This window comes from Phalacrocorax carbo, chromosome 22 (genome assembly GCF_963921805.1).
Source record: "Phalacrocorax carbo chromosome 22, bPhaCar2.1, whole genome shotgun sequence".
NCBI lineage: Eukaryota > Metazoa > Chordata > Aves > Suliformes > Phalacrocoracidae > Phalacrocorax > Phalacrocorax carbo.
Window position 1 is genome coordinate 1,035,631 of NC_087534.1, and position 20,017 is coordinate 1,055,647.

A 20,017-nucleotide genomic window follows, 5' to 3' on the forward strand; every position below is an offset into this window, starting at 1 on the left:
TTGTACCCCCTCTCCCCCAGCCCCAAACTTCCACAACCCGTCCCCGCTGCTGTAAATGCAAGCCCTCGGGACGCAGGTGAGGTGCCTGCTCTTCATGCTCGGGTGCCGTGGGAAGGGAAGGTCACAGGGACGGCTGCCAGCATTGGAGGATTTTATCCATGGCCACGTCCTGTTAGATATTTGCCCAGTTGTTTGCTGTATTATTTTGTTTTATTGTGTTTTATTACGCTGCTGCTACACTCACATCTGTTTGTAGCTTTATGAAGCCAGCAAATAATGTATTTTCACTAGGAGGTCTTACCACATCGGAGTGAAAAATAAATCCAATTCTCTTGATCAGTGTTTGGAGGTGAGATGGGGCAGCTCAAGTTGAATCTAAAACCATCACATTATATGGAAGAAAAAAGTTCTCCCTGGTTCAAATCACTGAAATGCGGGAAGATGTTCCGAATCTGTGAGGTCCTGATTTCAGTGGCAGTTTGGGTCATTTTGGAAAATTCTGTGCCCAGAGACAAGCCATTTAACATCTCTGTTTCTTATTTCCCCATGTATGAAATAGTGTGGATAATATGCTCTCATACAGGTTGTTTTTTTTTTTAAACTCAGATAAAACAGAGTAAATAAGAAAATTCTATTACTAACTTCTATATTTAGAAACTAGCAGCTTCCTTGTTTGACAATACAGTAGTAAATGAGCTAGAAATAACCAGAATAGACGCACACAGACAAATGACATTTTCACAATCTCTGGTTTTAAGACAGAACTATGATCTTTTAGTCTAAAGAGCCATCTAACAGAAAAACGTGTTTGTGAGGCCTTGTCATGTGCAGAGTTACGTGCTTTGAGGACGTGTTTTGCATGACAGGTCAGCCTGGAGGGTTATCCAGGTCCCGCGTTAACGCACACACATTTACGGCAATCTCGAGAGCCCAGCGAACCTCCCGAGAGCCCAGGCCTGCCCTCAGAGCACTGTCTGCGGGGTTAGACACCCAGAGGTGGGGTGGTTGGCAGCGGACCAGGACTGAGAAACCCTCGGGTCTGCCGGGTGTTGGACAGGGGTAGCTCAGAGGGGGGGCCTTGCAGCTTCTCCTGCGCCACGTTACAGGTCCCCTGCCGCTTTGCTGTCTGAGTGCTTCCTTGCTCTGGCACCACTATCAACACAAACGCTGTTCCCCTTTACTTCAGACAGACGCTGCCCTGTTATACGACGCAGTGCACGTGGTCTCCGTCTGCTACCAGCGCGCCCCTCAGATGACCGTGAACTCCCTGCAGTGCCATCGGCACAAAGCCTGGAGGTTCGGTGGCCGCTTCATGAATTTTATAAAAGAGGTAAAAGCATGCTTTGCAGCCACAATTGCTTCCCACTAACGCAGAACTCCCCCGGCAGGAGCAGCGCAGCTGCTCGGCGCGCAGGTACGGAGGCATGCGGCAGAGAGGCTTGGCAGGTGTAGGATTATAAAGAATCCCCTCGCCTGGGCAGGTACAACCGGATGGAAGCACAGACATACACCAGGCTGCTGAGCGCACCCAGAGAGGAAAAATCCTGTCTTTGCCTTCAAAATGACATCCGTGAGGCCACGCCAAAGCATCCAGAACAAGCTGAAATCGCCCATGCTGTCACTGAGACTTGCCCTGGCCTCTTCTTGCCGCAAGAGCAGCTGGACCACTCCCTCTCCAAGGCCGTTTCTTAGCAGAGCAATAGCCATTTGCCTTTTACAGGAACATTTGCTTGGGGTCCACAAAGGGCAGTCAGTGCAGCTAAATCCCAGCGGCAAAGCTGGCAGCGCCGTGCGTCTCTGCCTGTGTGCTGATGAACGGCTTTGGCAGAGCGGTGGATTTAGCAAGCAGGGAGCCAGGGGAGCGAGGAGGCAGCTTCGTTCCCTCTCTGTTTTCAGTCATTATGATTTCTCTCTGTTCAGCCCACATAATTGTTTGTTTGCATCTGGCTTAAGCATGCAAACAGACTCAAAGCACAGGTGTTCATGAGCACTGAGCTCACCAAGGGAGTGCAAGAGGTGGCCAGCCCTCCCAAAAGAGCCCCCGACCACACACCCCTGCACTCGCACCCCGGGTTTTGCTCTGGCTGCAGAAAGGGACCCTCACATGAGAAAAAAATAAAGACAGAGCTGCAGGGAGATACTGCAAACCCTAACAGATATGTCGTTGCGATAAAAACCCCTTACTTACCCTAAGGCCCTTTTAAATTTCTGTGCCTGTGGCTCTTCGTGTGGGAAGTTACAAAACTGGCTGCAGTATGGGATACATGATTGAGCCACATTTAAACGGCTAAGTGTAAAATCCCCTGGAGCTTTTGAACAGAAAAGACTAGAAGTATGTTGTCAATTGTTACTATGGCTTGTGCTCCGTATCACCTACAGACCCCGGCAGACCCTGAACACAGGCACCCGAGTGCAGTGAGAGCGCGCCCACCCCGGTGCGCCCCGAGCTGCGTGGTGTGCACAGGCGTAGGGGAGGAGAAAAGAGTGATTCCCATTGCAGAAAAAGAATGAACTTTTTTCTTAATAGGCACTAAAGATGGTATCTCTCCTCTCTCTGCCTCTCTCTCTCTCCTTTTTCGCGTTTTGTTCCCTTCTGCAGAAAGCCGCTCCAGCTGGCTGCCAAAAGAGAGTGTAAATAATTTGTTTGGTTGGCTCCTTCTGCAAATTACCCTGAGCCTCACACTCCAGTGCCTGCCTGTTGTTTCCCTTCCTGGCACCGCGTCAGCTCGTTGCAGGGATAAGCTTCCTCCCCATTGCAATCAGAGCACACAGTAATTGCTCCCTCCAAACTCCTGTAGGGAAAAGTGGCGCGCAGAGGGATGCCTCGCCACAGGCACCCGCTCCCTCGGCCCTGGGCTCCCCACAGACACCGGCACCGCTCGCTCTTTGCGCGCGTGGCCCCGACTGCACCCGATGGCTGCAGCGTCGTCACTCCCGGGGTGAAGCCCTGTTTGTTCCTACTAGCTCAGGTGCAGAGGGGCTGGGATGGTGGCCCCGCCAGCCCCGGAGAGGCCACCCTCACCCCGTGTGCCATCGGGGCTCCCCGGGAAGCAGGACAGGGCCAAGCGTGGGGACATGAGGCGAGGGGACAGGCTGCTCTGCAGCCACCGCCTGCCCTGAGCCCAGGACGACGGTGCTTGGAGTTTGCCTGCAGAGACAGGGCCGACAGCAGCAGGACCAGAGCCCGTCGGGGGCTGCGGCGACGCTGTGCACCCCGAGCCCGGCCCCAGGAGCCGTGCAGCCCGTCGGTGCTCTCGCTCCAGCCCCGCAGGAGGAGCAGGGCTCAGCACAGAGCTGTGTTTGCTCCAGTTGGGTACATTAAACAGTCGGTGTTTTCCCAGGCTCCCGGAGGGCTCTGCAGGCTGCGCGTCCCACAGGCAAACCACCTGCACTCCCAAATGAGCAAAGTGAGCACCGCCTGCCCCAAAACTCGAGGGCGGCGAGCTGGGAGGAGGCTGTCATTACTCCTCAGGAATTAATGAGTAAGAGCCAGAGGAGCGTATTTACTGAGAAATATGTCAGTCATTCCCCCCTGAGAATATATTATGCCACCTTCATCACACTGGGATATTTCAAGCTCTCCCGCCCATAAAGGAAATACATTCATCAGCGAGGAGCGTGCGCTGAACTGCTCAGGGGAGCCCGAGTCCCAGCTCTCCGCTGGGGAGATGCGATTACAAAGCAGTAAACCATGTCAGCACCCCGCACTCCTACGGGAGCACCCTCCTCGGGACAGACGCTTCTAGCACGTCCGAGCACTGTCCCCGGGCAGAGCCGGCATCTTACCCCGCGCTGTCCCTTACACCGGCTCTGCTCATTCAGGTAGCGCCTGATATCTGGGGCTCTCTCACCTCCTAAATCAGCAAGACTAATTCTGGTGGTGCTGCAAAGCGTACAGCAGAACAGAAACAGCATAATTTTATTTGAAACTGATCTGGCCATCTTTACCCCAAGCTCCTGCTCAGGGCAGGACTGGCTCCCAAGCCGAACGAGGCTGTGCAGGACCTCGTCCAGCCAAACATCGATGATCTCCAGGAAGGGAGCTTCCCCGGTCCCTTTGGGCACCTGCCCCATGCTTGCAATGCCAAAACTGAACCGGGGCACCGACGCAGCAACGCGCCCACCAGATTCCCAGGCCCATTTCACAACAACATAGCCTGCTAGCATGGACAAGCCCTTCGCCTCTTCGGCTCCACTTGCCATCTGAAAGGAAGGAGGGAAGTGTTCAGGATTTTTTAGCTTCCACCTACCTTGGAACCATCGGCAGGTTCCTGCAAAAAAGGATTATTTATGAGCTTGACTGGAGTTGTCCCAAACCCAGGCTCCCTGCAGCCGGCATTTATCAGTACTACAAGGATAAATGCAGCACGCAAGGATGCCATGATAAATGTAAGCAGTTTTCTACTGAGTCATCATGTCCTGCAACAGCTGGTGAACACAAAAGGTGCGAACAAAAATGGTAGTGAGGACTGCCAGAGAGTTAAGAAAATCTACAGCTCTGTCTGCAGTCTGACCAGTGACAGAGGTGATGATTAATTAATCACGCTCTTTGGGAAAAAGAACCAGTATAATTAAAAAAAACACACAGCGAAGGGCAAAAGATTATTTATGATACCAAGTAACGACCCTGCTACTTTTCCTCCCTTCCACAGGCCCAATGGGAGGGATTAACAGGACGAATTGTCTTTAATAAAACTAGCGGTTTACGGACAGATTTCGATTTGGACATCATCAGCCTCAAAGAAGACGGTCTCGAAAAGGTAGGCAGGGTTTGTCTTATCTGCATATGGCTTAGTCTAACTCTGATACTCAGGCAAGAGAGAAAATGGTTGGTGGTTGTATTGTTTCCATGATTTCTGGTTTTAATATGAAAGGATATTTACCTTGCGGGATTTCTCAGATCCTTTTCCACGCCTCATCCATGAGTCACTAGCCCCGAAGCGAGTGCGTGGGATTACAGTTACTAGCTGCAGAAGTGCTTGTGGCATTTTCCTGGGATAGTGGAAGCAGAAGAAACTTTCTGAGCAGCCATTTTTGCCCAGGCCAAAGGTGGAAGGAATAAAGCCTGTCCCACCCCCATCTTGCTGGGCTTGTTCACAAAATGATTTTTCCCTGAGGAGGCAACAGCTCTTGAAAGCATCATCTCGGTGTGATTTCCCACAATGAAAATTGCCTAAGGCTCGGAAATGGCACAGCTTATTACAGACTAGATTTTGGGGGAGGATGCGTGTGTATTTTTGCTTATTTCTTCTCTGCGTTATCTAAGAGACAATAATAAAAAAAGGAAGGTGCGTTTTTCCCTGGCTGGCTGGAGGGGTCTCCTTCAGTGGCCGTGTTTGTCCGGCCACCCAGAAGAGACGCGGCACAAAGGCTGCAGCCTCAGATCCTCCTAATTAATGCAAATCTCTGGGCACAGAAATACGATGCTGATGTGCAAATCTGATTCCCAGGTGTACATGGGGATTTCATTCCCTTTTCTTCAATTACTTAAAGAAAAAAAAATGAAGAGGCAATGTGCGAAGCATTAAAGCTCCTAGAACATGGGTTTCAAGGTGAGATCAGTTGGTTTAAGGCAAAAGGGAGCAGCGAGTGGCCTGAAGTGAAGATAGCACTGCGCAGCGGACAGCTGACACCGGCAGGGAGCAATGCCCAGCGGCCGCGCTCTAATCAGGCTCCAAATAACGGCGTGTGGGGCCACGAGGCTCCCGGGGCCTGAGCCCTTCTGCGAGCAATTCCGAGCCCCTCTTCTGCCAAAGGTGTCTCGCAGGTTTCCAGGCGCAGGCTGGCTCCTAGGCAGCAAATCCCTTTCCAGAGCAGAGCCTGCTTTTCGGCACGCGCAAGGTGCCCATGGCAGCCAGGGAGGAGCGCCGCCTCCCATAACCTTCGGGCACGGCGACAGGTTCTGCTCCCGCGGGAGGTGGCGGCCGGGAGCGAGAGGGACAGTTTTCAATTAACCATGCAGCAAGCGGCCCGACGTGCACAGATGACTTTTCCAGTTAAGGCTGGGGAATTAATCAAACGGTGCAGGTAGGCAGCCCCCGGAGGCGGGAGGCAGCAGTTTGATCAACCCCCCCGATGGGAGGGGACGGATCCTGCGCGGTGAAGCTCCCCGGGACCAGACAGCTTGACTTCCCCATCCCCCGTTTTTACAGTTTGTTCTTCCTTCGCTTTGAAATAAATTGTTGCTATGCTTTCGCACCACAGCAGTAGTTCTTTGCTACGTATAAAAACTCTCAAGGTCACCACAGCACTTTCCTAGTGGGTATTTTTTGGTGTCAAATACAGAATAAAGAAAACACTTCAAATAAACCCAGTGACCTTCAGTCTCAGCTGCCTTCAGCCGAGCCCGGGCGGGAAGGAGGCAGGAGAGGAGCAGGGGAAGACGCCAACCCCTCACAAGAACAGAGCAGGAGATGGTCTTTGTAGCTTGCCTTCTTTTTATAGAAAATATTTTGTTTAGAGTCTAAACCAAAAAACCAAGACGTCTTTTCTTCGAGTGCAGTGGCACTGACGGACTGCTGGAGAGCCGCGCCGGCAGAATAATAGACAAATGTGAGGGTATTTGGATACCATGTGAATCTAAATGTTTAAGTACAGCCGCAAGATCTATCTGTCAGACTAATACTCCTCAGGTGTACCGCAGAATAGCTGGCACCAGCTGTATTTATTACCATTGTGTGTCACACAAAGCCCGTAGGAAGCCGCCAAACCTCGAGGCAGACTCTGTACAGCCGCTCAAGTTTTGTCTCCAACAATTCAGAGATTTCACAGTTCCCACTATTATTTTTTTAAAGCTTTTTTGTCAACTCTGGAGGGGTTTTAAAGTATCGATGTCAAATCTCTGTTGAAGCTAGGTTTTTGTCAATAGTTAATCTGAAATAACAAAACGCCAAACTACAAACAAATCCCACACGGATTGTGCATTATGTATAATAGCTTACGTTTGTTGAGCTTTAGGATTGAACTCCTAATCCTTGCACCTCCTGGATGTTCCAGGGCTACAGGAATATTAACTAAACCTAATTACATGTAGTTTGACTATCTGACTTGAACAATTCTCTTAATGCACTTTTTCCTTTTTCTTTCCTTTTTAAATATTTTAAACTGATTAATTCAGTCTTAAGTGCCACGTATTTAATTTTCTTAAAGAAAACTTAGCAAGGCGTAGTTAACTGAGTCTGCAGCACTGCTAGCAGGGCCTCTTAGGCTTGCTTCTCTTCTCCCATGCACAGTAACAATCTTTTGACGTTGCAGCTGTTGTGCGATCAAGGGAGATATGGGGGATTGCTTAGGTTTTGCCTGAAATATTTAGAGCCTTTCATAAAGCTCATGGAAACTCTTCTAGAATTTATGACGTTTTTTTGCCAGGCAGCATTGCTCATTACAAAGTCTCTTTCTGGGGATGCAGGAAAACCAAGTTCTCTCCTTGGACTGCCGAAGAGGCTGAAGAATCTTAAAAATAGCGATAAATAAAATATTGGAAGTTCCTGGCTCCCTGGTGGGTTTGAGCTGTTGGCCTTTGGTTTCTTTCTGAGTCCCATCTCACAGTTTGACCCTACAGATGGACTGTTCTGTTCCCATTTCCATGCGGGGATTTGTTTTTTCTCACTGTCAGGCTGGCTATACAGCCACCCTGCTCCATCTCTTGGCAGCAATCCCATATTCCTCCAGCTTCCCTCACATTTTATCTCACCGTCAGAGCCCTTCAGCCAGTCCTGCCTTCAATATTTGTCCTAAAGCCCCCCCTGCACCGCGGAGATCAGGCTAACAGGCTTACAGTTGCCCAGATTACTTTTCTTAAATAGAGACATGTTTTGCTATTTCTGCATCAATAGGCTTCTTCAAAGTCTAATAATTTATTAAAATTGACAGCTTGAAAAAAACAGAGCACCTCAAATTGATGAGAAGCGCAGCCATGTGTGCCTGCACCCGCGCAGGTCGGCTGCCATTCCCTCCTCCAGGTTTGCTACCGGGACCGAGACCTTCCCTGAAGGGGTGACCAGGGCCCTCCCAAGGGGGCCTGTTGGAAACATCCGCCTAGTTTGCCACAGCACAGAGGACAGGAATGGACCCCACCAGGGATTTACAGAGCTGGTCAAGTCGTTTTTAATTTTCCCTGCCAAAGCAAATTGGTGGGGAGGTAAAAAAGAAAGAAAATGGCCTCACATTTGTATTTGTTTTCTTCCGTTCTGCTTTATCGTTGCCCAGAATTGACTCTTCAGCATGGTCTGACGGTTTGCTCTACACAGTAGCTTTGCAAATGGTTCATTCAGCCCCTAAATTCCAGAAATCATGGTCTTCCTTCATGCACCTGCCTCAGCGGGCAGCGTAAGGGTTGCTTATTGTACACGTGCCGCTGGAGTGACCTGCAGCTCAAGGGTTAATCCAGATCCATTTACGTGATACAAGATGATAATTTCAGCTTTGCTTGTGTTTAGTGTAGATGAAAGAAGCCAGGTCCATTCTCCAGGCCAGTAGGATGCTGTGAGCAAGGGAGGAAGGTAAGCTGGGTGTTCATGCGTTCCTTTGTTTCAGGTTGGAGCGTGGAGCCCTTCTGATGGCCTGAACATCACAGAAATTTCCAAAGGACGAGGGCCTAACGTCACGGACTCACTGAGCAACAGATCTCTAATCGTCACCACTGTCCTGGTAGGAAATTGCAAGCCTATCTTTTTCCTCCTCCCACAAATCTCAGGGATATCTGGTGCCTCTGAAAATTCACAGCACCCCAGTACAGATCTGCTAGTCCCTCTGGAAAGCCGAGCAAGGGCAGAGGGAGCCCCCGCGTGCGGGCTGGGCTCAGCAGGGCACCGAGGTGACCTGCAGCATCCTCCGGTGCCACCGCCCCGGCCAACACACGGCGACGGCGGGGCTGGTGTGGGCCAGCGGGGACCGTGTGGGTTCCCCGTGCCCTGGAGGCCGCTGCTCACCCCGGCTGAGCTCCTCCGCCCCAGCTGCCCGGCCAGGTCCCCCGTGTCCCCTTGCATGGTGGGGGGTGCGGGAGGCTTGCGCATGCCGAGCTCCGGAAAGCTGCGGGTCGCCCATTTCCCAGCAGTGCCCGGGCAGGCAGCGGCGGGTGCTGTGATGGCTGCACCGCCTACCTCGGATAGGAGCATTCTTGTTCCAGAAGAAAATGCTAAGAACAACCAGAGACCCTGGCTTAGCTGGAACAATCGTGTTTCTTTCCCCCTCTTAAGTACATATTTGATAAACTAGCTAAGAGTAATGCCATTATCCAGCAAACCATGGCTGCTTAACAGGTCTCCTCTGCTTCCAACTGTCGCGCTGCATTTTGTTCTCACATTTGCTATTGGATTTGACAGCAGGCATCGGATCAGGATGAATTTTTATTTACTATCTAATGAATTATGACTAGTGGCATTGCTTTCTATACGGCTGTATTACACAGCACAGGCTCATGGCACGCCACAAGGAAGCAACAAAAGCCATCAGCCCTTGCACAGCCTCCACACAATTGGGCCTGAATTAGGGCTTTGCCTATGGAAATTTTCTGGCCCTTTTGTGTTCCTAATTTTCAGGAAGCATAAAGGTACAGGTGGTAAAGAGCCAGGTAGGGATGCATTCCCCAGTCCAGAGCAGTGTGATCCCTCGTGACGTCCGTGCCTTCTCAAAAGGACGTGACCTGACAGAGGGGGTTCTGTATTGTAGGAGGAATGGGACCAGGGAAGTGCCCAGAGGAGAAGAGAGAAAGGAAGCACTTGGTCCAGGGCAGAAGAAGGGCTGGAACCAAAGGTTTTTTATCACCCTGCAAGAGGTTAGCAGAATGGAAGCAAGTAGAATGTGAGCCAAATACAGATGCTGCTGCAGCCTTCCTTGGCAATTAGCTGCCCCTTCTAACGAACTTCCCATTCATCACACAATATTTGTTCCAATTAAACATTTTCATTCAAGTCCCTCTCTCCAAGAGTCAGGTTCAGGCTCAGCCCATTGACTACGCTCAGTAACACACCGCTGCTGTGTCCCAGCATGCGGGGGAGACCAGAAAAGTTCCTTCCCTTCCCAGTCCAAAAGTTTTCTACTGTGCCAGCCCCGTGAGACCGCCATGGGTGGTGCAGGCGGGGGACCGGTGTTCCTGTGCCATACACATGAGCAGGATTGGCAGCAACGGTTCCCCACTGGCTACAGTTATTGAAATGAACCATCAGATCAGGAGTTACCACAGAAGGAGTAGGGAAACGACAGAGCAAAAGGCACTCGAGCAATTCAACATGCATCAGATTTTAAGACTGCTGCTGCTGAGACCCTTGCAGCAGTGTGCGGGCACTCAGGCACCACACACAGTTTGCTTCTCCCCCCGCTCCCGCCCTTTTGCATTTAAGCATCCTTGGTGCGTTCAGAAAGCAGAAATTTAGGCAGTGGTTTTCTAACAGGCCAAACGGAGAGGCCTGCCATGCCAGGTTCAGTTCATTTTAGCAAGGTAACCTGAAGCGCTGCCAGTACCTCTGCACGGAGATGCAGATTTTTAGGGCAACATGAACAACACGTCACATCAAGTCACTCCCAGGTGGAGGCTCAGGCTCAGCTCTCAGGGAACTGCTCAACCCATATTGCTGCTGGATAAAACCCACCAGAAGTTATATAATGACTCCTCTTCCCCCCCCTTTAGCTACAGGTGGGGAGGTTCCTGTGCTGTAGCACTGGGGAGGAGGCTGGAGGGACGGCAGCAGAGCTGCCTCGCCGGGAGCTGGAGGAGCACCCGGCCGCGGCTGAAGCCGAGGGACAGCAGATAAGCTGAGGACTGGAATATCGGTGAAGCTGTATGGACAGGACTGGGGGAAACCAGAAAAGATGCATCTTGTCAGGGGCAAGACACGTGGCCAGAGTTGTGGAAAGGTCTGTGTCTAGGGTGCAATAATCGCTGTACCTCTAAGGCCACGGCGTAACGCGAATCGATGGAGCCAGCAGGAGACCTGTCGGCCATCTGCCTTTGACATGCTTTTTGCAGGCAGCATTTTCATCTCATGCTCCGTGAGCAGGTACAAATTACATAATGTACAAGGGTGATATCCATAACTGCTAATTGCGCCATTCCTTGGGCCCGCACACGTGCCACGGGGTACCTACCTCGAAACCACAGCTGTCCTGCAATTCCCTTGCCTGCAGGAGGAAGAAAGGTGCTTAGACCCGAGCTCTGCAATAATTACATTTTCATATACTGGATTCTAAAAAGTAAACCACAACCCTAAATTTTATTTGCATTTGTAACACCCCTTTATACTTTTGCACTGGTGTAAATGATTGTAGAAAAGCCGTAGGAGGAACCTTTAAAAGGAAAAGCATGAAAGGTTATTTTTTCCTCTTTGCTCATATTGCAGTGACTTGTTGGAAGAGAAATATTACCCCAGCAGCCAGCGCCGCTCTCCCCAAGCAATATGGGACCTGTGAAGTTATGAAATTGAGGGCACCTTCACTGAGAAATCGATTAGCAAACTGAGAGAGCTTGCGAATTGGATGTCTGGCCATTTTCAGTAATAAATTGTGAAATAGTCCGTGAATAAGTGGTTCACAGAGTTCAGAATTACCCCCTAGGAAATGTTTGAGACCTGGAGATACATTACTGAAGCGAGTGGCGTCCTAATGTTCAGTGCTTCGGCTGTTAAATATGTATGTAATCCCTACAGCGCTTCCCAAAATTAATAGTGCTTTATGGCTGCTCTGGAGCCGGTGTATTTATATCAAGATCCATAGATTCAGCTGATCCACAAACAAAGTGCTAATTCCAGAGAAGAAAGCTGAGGAGGAGGCCGGGGAGGGCAGGATTTAACTGAGCTGCGCGTGCCAAGCTAAACTCTGTTGGCGTGATGGTATCAGTTTTGCTTTATAACTCTGCAAATGGAGCTTCACGTGCTCTCTCGTCCCCTCCCTACCCCTACCCCTACCCCGAGCAGGCACCTCCAGCCCGGGGGTGGCAGAGGTCTCCCATGGCAGGGGGGATGCCGACAGGCTGTACTGGGAGACGAGAGCCACCAACCTCCAGGCTGGCGCAGCCCGGCTCTGGGTCCTGAACCCCCTCCTCGGCGTACGCAGCCGAGGCAGGGCGCCTGCGCTCCACCAGACAGGGCAGCTCGGTAGTCCTCTAACCGGGACTCCAGACCTTCCCTCCTGTGAATTCAAGCCCCCCGTCCCCGTGCAACACCGCAGGGACTCCAGCAACACGGCTCGCTCACCAGAGCAAAACGTGCGCCCTCCCGTCCCTGGCCACCCCGTGGGCAAGGACGGCAGCCCTGCAGATACCTTCAATTCAAGCCATGTACTAGCCGCTGTTATCTCTCATTCCCCGTTGCCTTCTAGCTTTGCCTGCTGCCTACCGTCTTGTGCCATTTCCATCTGTCCTCTACACACTTTCTCCCTCGGGCTCCCCAGTGTCCCTCGTCCTCGGTGGCTGCCCAAGCCTGATAGTCACCAAAGGGCCGTGCAGTTTGCTGTGTTTGCTGACTTCACCTGCCAGCCTCCACTAAAAAGGCAGCGATGCACAGGGCAGAGCCTGCTGTCAAGCCCTTCCTTGGTTATTTTTCACTTGTGCTGGTGCTTGGCACCGCTGTGATTAAAGACACTCCAACCTTCCCACGCAGGCCTAAGTGGAGCGGGCGGCAGAAGCTGTCTCTGGGCAGCAGTAGGGCCCCGTATCCCATCAGCTAGGGCCAGTCAAAAGGAAGGCAAACTAAACCAGGGAATGTTCTGGGCTGGCCACCAGCCACGCACGGCTCCCTCTAACCCACCAGCCTCTTGCTCGCCGCAGTGAACGGCAGCTACTGCGCCGCAGTTTGGCCGCATTTCTGCTGTGCGGGACTTGGGGCTGTATTTGTCCTCCCCGCTTTGATTGTTTCTCAACATTCTTCATTTTCAGAGCATGAAATGGTTATTTTTCTCCCTGAAATCCTACCAAATGGAAAACAGTTGGCTGCTCAGAAGAGACAAAATTAAATTTTGTGAGGTAAACAAGGTTGCTAATTAGCTGATGTGCTGTGCAAAGTTAATTTATTCCCAACATGTCACAGTGCCAACTCTGCTCCAAGAGCCTGCACCTCATGGCTCAGGTTGACCCGCAGGGGCAGCCCTGCTTCTGGTGGGAGCTGGGACCGCAGCTGATGCTTAACGGGGACTTTTTGCTTTCCCGTGTGCAGGAGGAGCCCTTTGTCATGTTCCGTAAGTCCGACACAGCCCTGTTCGGGAACGACCGCTTTGAGGGTTACTGCATCGACCTCCTGAAGGAGCTGGCCATCATCCTGGGCTTCACCTACGAGATCCGGCTGGTGGAAGATGGGAAATACGGGGCGCAGGATGAGAAAGGGCAGTGGAACGGCATGATCAAGGAGCTCATCGACCACGTGAGTGAGGCCCGTCTGCAGCACTGGCGGCCGGCGGCTGCCGAGGGGCGGCTGTGCCCGAGGCTTTCTGCTTGGGCTGGGCTGGGTGCCCGGTGCTCGCTGGCTCGGGATACCCGCAGCGAGCTCCTAACCCCGCCTGGGCTCTGCCCAGATAAAGAGTATCTCTTTATGTGACTCTTCTAAATAGTCATTTGGAGTTTCTGAAAACGGACATTCTCGCAGTACAGAAACACGTTCCGTGGGTAAGCCACAGACGCTCCCCACTGGGCTGTGCCTGCTGTGGGCTGCAGGCTGGGCACACAGGGCGGAGGGAAGAGGCTTCTCCAGGCCCAGCTGCACACCGGCTCTCCTGAGCCAGCAGCACGGCCGCCCGGGCCGGAGCAGTGCATGCCTGCTCTCATCCCCCGAGGACACCGCTGCTCGGCCCCTGACAAACATGGGCTGGGGCACAACACCAAGGTGGCTCAGGGAGCCCAGACATGTCCCAGACACAGCTCAGCTGAATCCAGATGATGTATCCAGACTGCAAGAGCAGGTGTGCAGGGGACAGTTTAATATATTATTTTTTTATAAACGCAGCTTATTTTCTAAAACCTCCTGGGACGCGGCACTCCCCCTGCAGCAGAGCAGCTGCGCTTTTCCTTCTGCAGCCACTTCTAAAAACCCATTAAACACTAGTGAAACTGTCATAGCAGCTTTACTCTCGCATCCCCCAAAAAGTCACCTAGTCTGAAACTTTGACTCGCAGCCAGAAGTTGCTCAGTTTCCTAATTAGATGCTTTGCCTCCAGCACATCCTATGATCCCAGAAGCCCGGTTAGGGAGGTGAGGAAAGCTGGTGTTTTTATGAATCTCTTCCTCCCAGAAAAGGTCTCTGGAAGAAAAGATCAGGGCAAAATTAGTCTCTGATCTCCGCAGCGCAGGCAGCAGTATAAGCGTCCTAGAGCTATAACAGCTCTCTCCTCCTGAATATCCCGCTCAAGTGGTGCAGCCTTTGGACCACCTCTCATGTTCCTGGCTCCACTTTGAAAGCGTTGCCTAAGCAGAAAAGAGACAAAAACAATCCCACGTATGTAGCAGCGGTGATGTTCTTACAGTTCACATGAGAAGAATGTATTTGCTGGGTGAGTCACTTCAGTAAACGAGCCTCCCTGTGACCAGACAACAGAGCGCTGCTGGTGGTGCGACCGCGGAGCTGGGGCGCGGGGGTCTACGTCGTGTTCCCAGACTTGGCTTGTCTGCCCCAAATGACATTGGACAAGTTGCTTCTGTGCAATACTTCCTCCATCTGTAAAATGCAGATGATAATGATTATGTCCCTTACAGAGACAAAGCGAAGCTTAATCAGTTCACGAAGAGCACCGAAGTCCTTAGATGGCTCGCGCTGGAGAAGTGGGAACTGCGGCAAGGGCATGCAAGGAAAGCCCCTGAGGAGCAGGATGCTGTGTCTCACAGGGGAATCTGCCACAGGCTGTGCAAACCTGGCTTTGTGGTTTTGCTTCCAGAAAACTCCATGCAGCTCAAAATACAGATTTCCTAGTCTCTTACACAGCAGCCTTGCTAAGTTAGACAAGCGACACCCGGCGTCCCAGCGGAAGAGCCTGGTGTTTTGCCGCTCTGAGTGATGGGTGTGACACAGATACGAAGAGACGCAGTGTGCAGGCTGCGAGCCTCGGCAGCGCGCTCCGGGACACAGCTTCCTGCGGTCCCGCACCCGCTGCCCGGAGCAGAACCTGTGGCTCTCCCCACAGAGCATCTGTAGCGTAGGGCTCTGAAGAAGGAAATTGCTCCACAGCAGGAAATAAGATACAGGAAATAGAAGCCAGACTGTCATTTAGTCCAAACCACGTCACTTCCAATGCCCTGCAAGGTGCTGTAGGGCTCTCAGGAGGCCTTCAGCCATTCCCACAGCTGTATGTGGCCAGCTAAGAGGGACAGACAGATAAGGTATGGGGAACAACCTCATTAAGCAACACTAAATTCCTGGTCAACCTGCCTTAAAGTATTTCTTGCCTAACTATTTGAAAAGCAAATTAACATGCAGCAACAGAAAAGGACCAAATCCCCTCTTCTTGCAAGAGTTGCCGTAGCATCAAGTTTCAACTCTGCTTCCTAACAGGTGTGGCTGGGCGCTCGACTTGGAGCGATTTATAACCATTGCCCAAACCCCATACGAAGCCATTATTTTCTTTATCTGCATGTCATTGCTTTTTATAGCAGTGTTTATGTAAAGCATTAAAAAGTGAAACTGCAACCAGATGGGGCCCTTCCTCAGCAGCAAAGCATCTTCGGATCGTGTGGGGAAAGGAACAACTGATTGGCACTTTGCAATGGGAAAGTTCAAACTTATTTCGCACCTAGTAGGAGAAGTGTTGGAGACAGCATTCAAACAAAGTTGTAGTGATGCAAACAGGGCTGCCCACACTGTGAGTTTGATATCTAGGCTGGCTTTCCTCCATATTCAGTGTCTCATCCTCATAAAAGAATTGGGATCATTCAGGTGGGAGCATAAAGCAGGCAGGATTTTGTGAGGTCCAAACACCCCGGCCGGGACTAACTCCCTGCAGAAAGACTGCGTGTTGCTGAAGACCTGCTTAACTCATGTGCATCTGAGACCGAGCCGCCCAGGACTGCGGCGATGCACCAGCTCCGCTGGGCTGAGCTGATGCGCAGGCTTGGCTGAATGCCCTGAGCATAGGGGAGGGTGCTCCTGAGGTTAAATAAGAGGCTAAAATGGTGACTGTTATCACTCAGAAGGGCTGAGAGCCACAAGAGCAGAAGATGCTGTCTACCAGGAAGAGTCTGATCTGAGGCTGAAATTTGGTGAAAAAGAGATGGGCAAAGCACGGGGCAGCGCCTCGGGCAGGACAGCTGAGTGCTGGGGCTGGGAAATACGGCCTGAGCGGAGCTGGGCGGAGGTGCCGGGCAGGGCAGCCGGGCAGGCGCATAGTCATGGTGCTTCAGGGATGGTGGAGGCTTCCCCGCAAAGGGGAAAGTCACAGAGCACGTGACGGAGGGTGTTTACGCGGTGAGCTCTCGTGGCTTGTTTCGGAGCTCCGTGTCATCCTCTTTCCCATCCTCTCTGATCCAGACATGCCTGGCCATAGGCAGTAATGCCTTAGGCTATGATGCTTTGTAAAATTGCTTTGTTTCTAGTCTGGCCTTAAGCATAAACAGGAAAAGCAACAGCAGTCAGAGCAGCTCACAGCGTGACCCTGCCTTCCAGGTCCCCAGTAGCAGGTCAGAAGAAGACAGCCTCATGTGGTTAGATGCAAGAAGGCCCTGCCCTGCTGCCTTTCATCTGCTGCTCATCCTTCATCACAAAAAAAATTCATTTGGGGGGAGTTCAGGCCATTCCCTGGAGAACTAGACTCCTTCCTCACCACAGCTGGTTACTCAGTGTTGCTGTCCCTGGGCACTCGGCAGAGGAGCCTCAGTCAGACGGGCCGTGAAAGACGAACAAACTCAGAACGCTGGGATTTGGGGAGATTTGGGGCTCCCAGGTGACGCAGGGAAGCTCCTGTGCCCTGCATCCATAATATACGGGGAACCTGGCAACTGGAACGTCTCCTCCTTTCATCAGTAGTGAACTGTTACTGATGTTTATTCATAGAAATTATTATTGATACAAGCAAAACTACACTGTGCATTGTGGCCCCATCCATTCTGATTTGTAAATTCTAGTTGTTTGGCAAAATAATGCCTGCAAATCTTCCCTATTGTTTGTGGGCAGAATCACATAAAACCAGCAAAATGAGTTGTTCTGGACATTTTGCACAAACTTGATCACAAATAAAACTTGTCTTCTGCTGAGGCAGTGCATATCAAATTTCCATTCAATCTGAAACTTCATGTGGGAATAAAAAAGGTATGAAAAATAATAGGGTTTCTAATGGAAATCCCTGCCAATGGTAACTAGAGAGAAGATGTAATATCTATCCTTAGGGACGATTTATGACAGTTGATTTAACACTTTCACAATAAATGGGCATTTATTGACAGTAAATTCTGGCAGAAATATATACTGCACCACATTGCCACATTCCCATTAATGTTCCTGCACCAGTGGATGCTTATTTCAAGTGCTGTGAGCTGGGGATGCATTTGGAAGCCACCAGGCCAGGAACAGAAAAGATCCAATTTCGCTGGATGAAGCGTCCTCCATCTCTTGCTCATACACTGCCGGAGCTCAGCGTTAGGGAGGAGATAGAAATAAGCCAAAACAGCTGGCTGCACTTTCTCCTCTTGTGCTCAGCATCGTTAATTGGGTGGCGTCATATTCATCGTATTCAGCGGTCCAGGTGACGGGAGCATACGTGACGTGTATGTCGGGAGCCCCGAGTTCTCTGCCAGCTTCTGCAGGTCTCTCTGGAGCTGCCGTTCCCTCCCCTGCCTTGCTCACCTGCCAATAATTCATAGGATAGGGCTTGTCTCTGAAAATACAGCCATTCTCATGGGGATCCTACAGCCTTTGACATCTCTTAGGTACAACTGACGGCAGTCTTGTCTCTGAGGAACTTCCCGAAAGAAAAGATTTCAAGAGGCCCAACAGGACTTCACGGCCGCCATTTCTCTTCTTCAGCTTACAGCTAGGTTTGCCCTGCCAACACCTGTTCTTAATTCACCGCTGATATTAAATAAGTTCATTGACAAATATTATGTCTAAATTAGGACTGAAATTGTAAGAGCAGCCGGTAAGAGCTGGAGTCAGACAATTAACGCTGACCCCCACACACGGAGCACGCGGTAGCAGGCGGGGGGGAGGCGCATCTGGGGTGCTGCCAGGCAGGACCTCGCTCTCCCTCGAGCATCACATCTCATGCCGGCCAGCAAAAGGGGAGGGCTGCGGGCAGAGGGCTCTCGGCAGAGCGCTCGGTCGCCTGCTAAAGCAGCAGCCCCTCTGTCTCCAAGCCACAGGCTGCAAGACAGACCAGCCGCCTCGGCTGTGCCAGGCCTGGTCGCCCCGCAGCGCTCCGGATGCCTGTGCCCAGGGGTGCCCGGCTGCTGGCTCCGCTGCAGGGCAGGATGCAGGAGCGAGACCAGCACGCTGCAGGCCGTGCTGGGAGAGGGTGCTGGAGCGCAGCACAGCAGGCAGGGGAGCAGAGATGGGACCTGAAGCGGGGTGGTGGGAGCAGAGAGCAGAAGAGCGCTGCAGCCCCAGCGCTGGTGGTGGCAAGACACCGAGGGATGAAAGTGTCAATGCTGCCAGACAGACCTGAATAACAATTAAATAAGTAAAATATGCGCTATTTACCTGTCTCTCAGGCAACGCACACATAATTAGTTTATGTAAATACCTAACTCAGATTGGCAAAATAAGCCCAGAGCCACCTTATTTTCTTGAATAAATATTTATCTTTGTGCTTATGCTGTTTGCGGGCTCTGCTGTGACTGGCCGTCACACACCGCTTTCCTCTGGTGGACGTTGGATTTCCACAGTGACCGTGGCTGTGCAAGGGCTGTTATGACCCTCCAGCCTCATTCCCACGATAACCGAGAACTTGAAGATAAGACTCAGCATTTTCTGATAAAAGCCAAATATCTCTGCACAGAATACAATCCTCTATCCACTGAACACCCAGGGAACTCGCATCAGTTCCACCAAGTGAAAATGCTGTAACACTGGGCGAATAAGGAGATCCAAACACTGCAAGGTGTGTTAGAGAAGTGCCTGCATTTGGTGTGTAGCTGCCTTGGCAAAATTCATCTTTTTGGCCTCAATTCAGCAGAACACTTAAGGACATACATAAGACTTGGAAGGCGTGCAAGCCCCAGTAAAACAGAAGCATGTGCTTAAGTGGTTTTGCTGGATAAGGGCCTTTAAGCCACTGGCACTTGTTATAATTCCTCATTTTTAATAAAACCCATCTTACTGTGCAGCAGCATAAAAGTTAAGGCTGAGGGAAGGAAGCAGTCAGGGCCTGATAATTGACTTCCCAGTTTCTAATGTCAGAGCACGACAAATGAAAGCTTCGCCCTTGGTGGGTTTTGATTTAGATCCTCTCAGTCAGCAAACCCTTAATTAGAGGCCACTTTCAGAAAAATCTGCATTGATAAAAAGGATATCGAAGTGCAGCCCGTACTGCCTTTAATAGCGCAGGACACCACACCAGACTGGGCTGCCCAGTACACGCTCCGTCCTGCCTGTGGGTGACATTTACCGCCAAGGACACAGGGCTGTGATCAAATCACAGGAGCTGCTGAAATGACACAGTAAAATTTTATTTCTGCACTAAAAGCATTTTGATCCTTGGGCATCCATGCAGATTCCTCTCTCTGAATTTTCTGTGGTAAAGCATAAACTGCTAGCGGTTATTTAGCTGGCTATATCATTTGACAAATTTGGCTTAGGATCTTTGAGACAGGCCGTCGCTAGTGAGCACTGACCACAGAGCTGCTCATTAGTTTCCTCCTTCAGAAAAGTCCATAGCCAAATCCTTCACTATCTCCTTCGCTTTCCCCTCTCGAGCCAGGACACCCATGCAGAAGTGATGGAGGAGCTGAAACGCTGCGTTTCTTTTGCCATTTCTGCCTTTGGAGGCTGATGCCAAAATCCTCCAGTGCGCTGTAATGTGGGGAGAGCAGCACAAACCTGCCGGGCACCCTCCGCCAGGACGGTCCCAAGGGTGCAGACTCTGCTCCTGAGGTGCAGGACTTCACCACCTCAAG

General features: G+C 51.3%; 1 protein-coding gene across 5 annotated transcripts in view; it reads left to right on the top strand.

Moving 5' to 3' along the window:
* The window catches only part of GRIK3 (glutamate ionotropic receptor kainate type subunit 3), a 123,802-nt gene that overhangs the window by 79,296 nt on the left and 24,489 nt on the right, over positions 1-20,017 (top strand). For 3 of the 5 annotated variants that reach the window (XM_064471527.1, XM_064471528.1, XM_064471529.1), the window contains exons 7-10: positions 1,187-1,330; positions 4,653-4,760; positions 8,536-8,649; positions 13,146-13,349. In XM_064471527.1, coding sequence (XP_064327597.1) covers positions 1,187-1,330; positions 4,653-4,760; positions 8,536-8,649; positions 13,146-13,349 — 570 coding nt within the window. The other 2 variants (XM_064471530.1, XM_064471531.1) reach the window with 2 other exon arrangements.